The sequence below is a fragment of the Aphelocoma coerulescens genome, chromosome 30 (genome assembly GCF_041296385.1).
Source record: "Aphelocoma coerulescens isolate FSJ_1873_10779 chromosome 30, UR_Acoe_1.0, whole genome shotgun sequence".
Taxonomy (NCBI): domain Eukaryota; kingdom Metazoa; phylum Chordata; class Aves; order Passeriformes; family Corvidae; genus Aphelocoma; species Aphelocoma coerulescens.
In genome coordinates, this window is record NC_091043.1 from 1636255 (window position 1) to 1643665 (window position 7411).

General features: G+C 63.5%; 1 protein-coding gene across 1 annotated transcript; it reads left to right on the top strand.

The window, feature by feature from the left end:
- Positions 1-4253: 4253 nt before the first annotated feature.
- On the top strand, positions 4254-7360 carry UBL5 (ubiquitin like 5). Its single transcript, XM_068997995.1, has 5 exons — positions 4254-4338; positions 5814-5871; positions 5972-6055; positions 6196-6233; positions 7160-7360. The coding sequence occupies exons 1-5, from the start codon at positions 4254-4256 to the stop codon at positions 7201-7203; spliced, it is 309 nt and encodes a 102-aa protein (XP_068854096.1). The 3' UTR covers positions 7204-7360.
- The last annotated feature ends 51 nt before the right edge of the window (positions 7361-7411 follow it).

The following is a 7411-nucleotide window of genomic DNA, read 5'->3' on the forward strand; positions in this document are numbered from 1 at the left end:
TGTCACCCCTGGAGGGGTCACCTGCAGCAGCCGTGTCCCCCCCCGGGCTGTGTCACCCGGAGCAGCCGTGTCCCCTCTGGAGGTGTCACCCGGAGCAGCCGTGTCCCCTCTGGGCTGTGTCACCCCCCCCGGGCTGTGTCACCCGGAGCAGCCGTGTCCCCCGGGCTGTGTCACCCTCCCTGAAGGTGTCACCCGGAGCAGCCGTGTCCCCTCGGCTGTGTCACCCTTCCTGAAGGTGTCACCCGGAGCAGCCGTGTCCCCTGGGCTGTGTCACCCTCCCTGGAGGTGTCACCCGGAGCAGCCGTGTCCCCTCTGGGCTGTGTCACCCCCCCCCGGGCTGTGTCACCCGGAGCAGCCGTGTCCCCCCCGGAGGTGTCGGGGCTGCCGGAGGTCGGGACCGAAAGCAGCACCAGCAGCACAGAGCTCGAAGGGTTCGGGAATTCCCGCAGCCCCAGGACCGCGACATCGAACTGCACCCCGCGATCCCCAACAGCCCGGGGGATCCCCCCGCACGGAGCGGGGCCCTGGAGCGGAGCAGCCCCGGAGCAGCGGAACTCCCGGAGCAGCGGGATCCCGGAGCAGGGGGATCCTGGAGCAGGGGGATCCGGGAACAGGGGGATCCCAGAACAGGGGGATCCCGGAGCAGGGAGATCCCGGAGCAGGGGGATCCTGGAGCAGGGGGATCCGGGAGCAGGGGGATCCCAGAACAGGGGGATCCCGGAGCAGGGAGATCCAGGAGCAGGGGGATCCCGGAGCAGGGGGATCCTGGAGCAGGGAGATCCCGGAACAGGGGGATCCCGGAACAGGGGGATCCCTGAGCAGGGGGATCCCGGAACAGGGGGATCCCGGAGCAGGGGGATCCTGGAGCAGCGGGATCCTGGAGCAGGGGGATCTGGGAACAGCGGGATCCCGGAGCAGGAAGATCCCAGAGCAGGGGGATCCCAGAACAGGGGGATCCCGGAGCAGGGGGATCCCGGAGCAGGGAGATCCCGGAGCAGGGAGATCCCTGAGCAGGGGGATCCCGGAGCAGGGGGATCCTGGAGCAGGGAGATCCGGGAACAGGGAGATCCCGGAGCAGGGAGATCCCTGAGCAGGGGGATCCCGGAGCAGGGGGATCCCGGAACAGGGGGATCCCGGAACAGGGAGATCCGGGAACAGGGGGATCCTGGAACAGGGAGATCCCTGAGCAGGGGGATCCCGGAACAGGGGGATCCCGGAACAGGGGGATCCCAGAGCAGTGGAACTCCTGGAACAGGGGGATCCCGGAGCAGGGAGATCCCAGAGCACCAGGACCCCCGGAGCATCGGGACGCCCGGAGCAGGACACATCAGGGGTGTTTTTGCCACCCCCAGGATGCCCCGGGGGCCCTGCAGCGGCTGGGGGGGTCCCTGTCCCTGTTCTGCCTCCGTCCCCATCCCTGTCCCCATCCCCGTCCCCATTCCCATCCCCATCCCTGTCCCCATCCCCATTCCCATCCCCATCCCTGTCCCCATTCCCATCCCCATCCCCGTCCCCGTCCCCATCCCTGTCCCCGTCCCCATCCCAAGGCTCGAGCGGGTGCCACCGTGCCCGACGTCCTTTTGGGGAGGTGGCCTGGGGGTGCCTCTGCTCCTCCAGCTCTCCCTGACCTTCACCCCTGGCCACGTCCTCCATCCCGGACCTCCATCCCAGAGCTCCATCCCACATCTCCATCCCACACCTCCATCCCAGAGCTCCATCCCAGAGCTCCATCCCACATCTCCATCCCAGAGCTCCATCCCAGAGCTCCATCCCAGAGCTCCATCCCAGAGCTCCATCCCACACCTCCATCCCAGAGCTCCATCCCACACCTCCATCCCAGAGCTCCATCCCACACCTCCATCCCAGAGCTCCATCCCACACCTCCATCCCACACCTTCACCCCTGGCCACGTCCTCCATCCTGGACGTCCATCCTGGACCTCCATCCCAGAGCTCCATCCCACACCTCCATCCCACATCCTCCACCCCAGAGCTCCATCCCACACCTTCACCCCTGGCCACATCCTTCCTCCTGGACCTTCATTCCAGAGCTCCATCCCACATCTCCACCCCACACCTTCACCCCTGGCCACATCCTCCATCCTGGACGTCCATCCTAGACCTCCACCCCACACCTCCACCCCACACCTCCATCCTGGACCTCCATCCCACATCCTCCATCTCAGAGCTCCATCTGACGTCCTCCATCCCAGAGCTCAATCCCACACCTTCACCCCTGGCCACATCCCACATCCTGGAGCTCCATCCTGGACCTCCACCCCACACCTCCACCCCACACCTCCATCCTGGAGCTCCATCCCACACCTCCATCCCAGAGCTCCATCCCACACCTTCACCCCTGGCCACATCCTCCATCCTGGACCTCCATCCTGGACTTCCATCCCACCCCTCCACCCCACACCTCCATCCTGGAGCTCCATCCCACATCCTCTATCCCAGAGCTCCATCCCACACCTTCACCCCTGGCCACATCCTCCCTCCTGGACCTTCATCCCAGAGCTCCATCCCAGAGCTCCATCCCAGCTCCACCCCACCCCCATCCCATCCCACACCTCCATCCCAGAGCTCCATCCCAGAGCTCCATCCCAGCTCCATCCCAGAGCTCCACCCCACCCCCATCCCATCCCACACCTCCCTCCCAGAGCTCCATCCCAGCTCCATCCCAGAGCTCCACCCCACCCCCATCCCATCCCACACCTCCCTCCCTCCGTCCCTCCGGGATCGCTCCCCCGGCACCGGCGCCTCTCCCTCCCCTCCTGGAAGCGCTCGGGGGCTCCGGGCTGCTCCGGCCCCTCCCGCACTCCGCTCCCCGCTCCCAGCCCGGGCTGAGCCGATCCCCAGGGCCCGGCCAGGGCAGCCGCACCCGGGAGAGGCTCCGGTCCCCGGGCACGGCCCTGCCCCCACGGCCCAGGGGCGCTCCGGGGGCTGCGGCAGCCGCAGCCGCTCTGGGAATTCCATCCCAATTCCATCCCAGCCCCGCGGCCGAGGATTCCTCCCCAAAACCCACCCGCTCCCCCCCCCCTTTCCCAGGGTGAACCCCTTGTCCCGCCCCTCCGGGTGCCCCCAGTGCCCCCCGGCTCTGGCGGAGCCTCTGGGGCTGGGACGGCGTTCCCGGAGCGGCTGCCGGAGCTGCCCCGTCCCGGGAAGGGGGACAAGGGAGGGGGGATCCCGCTGCTGACGCTCCAGGACCCTCCTGACCCCCGGCCCCCACTCCAGCTCACGGGATCCCCCCGGGATGTTGGGAATTGGGGGGCTCGGGGGGGGTGCAGGAGCTGCAGGAGTTCTTTAGGAGGCTCTAAACCTCCCCCCCGGTGCCTCTTTTTGCTGGTGCTGCTTTTGGTCATCAAACCCCGCACAGCGGCTTTTCTGCAGAAAGGTTTATCAACCCCACGCTTGGCAACAGCTCGTTGGCCCCTGTTCCCTCCCCGTTCCTCCTCATTTCCCTCCCCGTTCCTCCTCATTTTCCTCCCCAGTTCCCTCCCCATTCCTCCTCATTTTCCTCCCCAGTTCCCTCCCCGTTCCTCCTCATTTCCCTCCCCATTTCCCCCCATTCCTCCCCATTCCCCTCCATTCCCCCCCATTTCTCTCCCCATTTCCTCCTCATTCCCCCATTCCTCCCCATTTCCCCCATTTTCCTCCCCATTCCCTCCTCATTTCCCTCCCCATTTCCCCTCATTCCTCTTCACCCCCCCCATTCCTCCCCATTTCCCTCCCCATCCCTCCCCACTCCCTCCTCATTTCCCCCATTCCCTCCCCATTTCCCTCCCCTTTCCCCCCATTCCCTCCCCGTTCCCGCCTCATTTCCCCCATTTCCCTCTCCATTTCTCTCCCCATTTTCCCGATCCCTCCCCATTTCCCCTCATTCCTCTCCATCCCTCCATTCCCTCCTCATTTTCCCCATTTCCCCCCATCCCTCCTCATTTCCCTCCCCATTTCCCCCATCCCTCCCCATTCCTCCCCATTCCCCCATTTCCCTCCCCATCCCTCCCCATTTCCCCCCATTCCTCCCTCCTCATTTCCCCATTCCCTCCCCATCCCCCCCATTTCCCCCCATTCTCCCCCATTTCCCTCCTCATTTCTCCCCATCCCTCCCCATTCCCTCCATTTCCCCATTTCCTCCCCATTTCCTCCCCATTTCCCCCCATTCCCTCCCCACTTCCCTCCCCATTTCCCCCATTTCCCCCATTCCCTCCCCATTCCCCTCAGCAGCCGCCGCCATCTTGGCCGCTACCGATGACGTCACATCCGGCGCCTCTCTCCTGGCGCCATTTCCGGTTCCGGCGGCGGCGGCTGTGGCGGAGCGGGTCAGGCGCGGGAGGTACCGGGGGGGGGTTTTGGGGGTGCCTGGGGAGGGGCCCGAGGTGGTCGGGAGGGATTTGGGGGTCCCGAGGATACCGGCGGATCGCGGGGGGGGCTCGGGAGGTACCCGGGGGGGTCGGGAGGTACCGGGGGGCACCGGGAGGGACCGGAGGGTACCGCGGGGTTCCGGGAGGCCCGGGGGGTGCTCGGGGGTTACCGGGGGGCTGCGGGGGGTGGCGCTGGGAGGCTGCTCCCTGTTCAACCCCCTCCGTTACCGACACCTCCCCCCCCCGGTGCCTCTCCGCTCCCCCCCCCGCTATCTCTGCTGTTCCCCGTTAATCCCCGGTCCCCCCCGTTCCTCGTCCCCTTTTCTCTCTTCCCTCTCCCTTTTCCCTTCTCCTCCCTCTCCTCCCTCCCTTTCCCCCCTTCTCCCCCGTTCTTTTCCCTTTCCCCCCCTTTTTTGTCTCTTCCCATCCCTTTTCCCCTTCTCTGCCCCTTTTCCCTCCTCCCTTCCTGCCTTTTCCTCCTTTTCCCCCTCTCTTTCCCTTTTCCTCCTCTTTTCATCCCCTTTCCCCCTTCTCTTTCCCTTTTCCTCCTCTTTTCATCCTCTTTCCCCCTTCTCTTTCCCTTTTTCTCCCTTTTCTCCCTTTTTCTCCATTTTTCTCCCTTTTCTCCCTTTTCTCCCCTTTTCTCCCTTTTTCTCCCTTTTTCTCCCCTTTTCTCCCCTTTTCTCCCCTTTTCTCCCATTTTCCCCATTCTTTCCCCCTTTTTTTCCCCTCCATTCCTTCCTCCCCTTTTCCTTCTCTCTTCTCTTTCCCCCTTCCCCCTTTTTCCCCCTTTCCCCTTTCCCATCCCCTTTCCCTGCCTGTTTCTCCCCTTTCCCCCTTCTGCTTCCCTTTCCCCTCTCCCCTTTCCCCACCCCCTTTTCCTCCCCTTTCCACCCTTCTCTTTCCCTTTTCCCCCATTTTTCCCCATCCTTTTCCCCCTTTTTTCCTCTCCATTCCTTCCTTCTCTCCTTTTCCTTCTCTCTTCTTCCTCTTTTCCCCCTTTCCCCCTTCTCCTTCCCTTTCCCCTTTCCCATCCCCTTTCCCTGCCTTTTCCTCCCCTTCTCCTCCCTTTCTCCCCCTTCTCTTCCCCTTTTCCTCCATTTTCCCCTTCTCTTCCTCTTTTCCTCTCTTTCTCCCCCTTCTCTTCCCCTTTCCCTCCCTTTCTCCCCCTTCTCTTCCCCTTTCCCTCCCTTTCTCCCCCTTCTCTTCCTCTTTTCCTCCCTTTCTCCCCCTTCTCTTTCCCTTTTCCCCCATTTTCCCCTTCTCTTCCCCTTTTCCTCCCTTTCTCCCCCTTCTCTTCCCCTTTTCCTCCCTTTCTCCCCCTTCTCTTCCCCTTTTCCTCCCTTTCTCCCCCTTCTCTTCCCCTTTCCCTCCCTTTCTCCCCCTTCTCTTTCCCTTTTCCCCCATTTTCCCCCCCATTTTTCCCTCTCCCCGTTCCCGTTCCCAGCCATGATCGAAGTCGTCTGCAACGACCGCCTGGGGAAGAAGGTCCGGGTGAAATGCAAGTACCCGGCCCTGGGGGGGGTTTGGGGGGGTCCGGGGGGGCTCTGGGGGGGGGTCAGGGGGTCCCTCCCGGTTCCCCCGTTTTCCTTAACGGCCCCGCAGCCCCGAGGACTCCATCCGGGACCTGAAGAAGCTGATCGCGGCGCAGACGGGGACGCGCTGGGACAAGATCGTGCTCAAGAAATGGTCAGGGGGGGGTCTGAGGGGGTCAGGGGGGGTCTGGGGGGCGCAGGGGGGCACCCCAGGGGTTTTGGGGGGCCGGTGGGGGCGGTGAGCCCGGCCCCGGGATGGGGGGCAGGGGGTGACGCCGCTCCCCTCCCCCCCAGGTACACCATCTTCAAGGACCACGTCACGCTCGGGGACTGTATCCACCTGCGGCCCCCAAAGGCCCCTCCCCAAAATCATCCACCCCCAAACCCCCAAAATCCATCCACCCCAAAGCCCCCTCCCCAAATCCATCCACCCCAAAATCATCCACCCCAAAACCCCCAAAATCCATCCACCCCAAAATCCGTCAACCCCAAAACCCCCCAAATCCATCTACCCCAAATCCCCTCCCCCAAATCCTTCAACCCCCAAACCCCCTCCCCAAATCCATCAACCCCAAAGCCCCCTCCCCAAATCCATCCACCCCAAAACCCGCCCCAAAATCCTTCAACCCCAAAGTCCCCTCCCCAAAATCCTTCAACTCCAAAGCCTCCTCCCCAAAATCCATCCACCCCCAAATCCATCAACCCCAAAACCCCCCCCAAAATCCATCCACCCCAAAGCTCCCTCCCAAAATCCATCCACCCCCCTCCCCAAAATCCTTCCACCCCAAAGCTCCCTCCCCAAAATCCTTCAACCCCCAAACCCCCTCCCAAAATCCATTCACCCCAAACCCCCTCCCCAAATCCATCAACCCCAAAACCCCCAAAATCCTTCAACCCCAAAATCCTTCAACCCCAAAACCCCCTCCCCAAAATCCTTCAATCCCCAAACCCCCTCCCCAAATCCATCAACCCCAAAATCCTTCAATCCCAAAGCCCCCTCCCCAAAATCCATCCACCCCCAAATCCATCCAACCCAAAGCCCTCCCCAAAATCCATCCACCCCAAAGTCTCCTCCCTAAATCCTTCAACCCCAAAGCCCCCTCCCCAAAATCCATCCACCCCAAAGTCCCCTCCCTAAATCCTTCAACCCCAAAGCCCCCTCCCCTAAATCCTTCAACCCCAAACCCCCTCCCCAAACCCATCCACCCCAAAGCCCTCCCCAAACCCCACATCCGCGTTTTCCTTGACTCCCGCCCAGATGAGATCCACGATGGGATGAACCTGGAGCTCTACTACCAGTAGCGGCCCCTCCCAGTCCCTCCCAGTTCCCTCCCAGTCCCCCCCACCCCGTTTTTACCCCGTTTTTTCCCCGTTTTTTCCCCGTTTCGCCCCCCCCCGGGGCCGCGCTGAGGCTCCGAGGCCGCTCCGTTTGTTTATAAATAAAGGCGTTTTTGGGGTCTCCGGGCGTTCGCTGGGGCTGCGGGACCCCGGGGGCGGCGCTGGGGAAGCC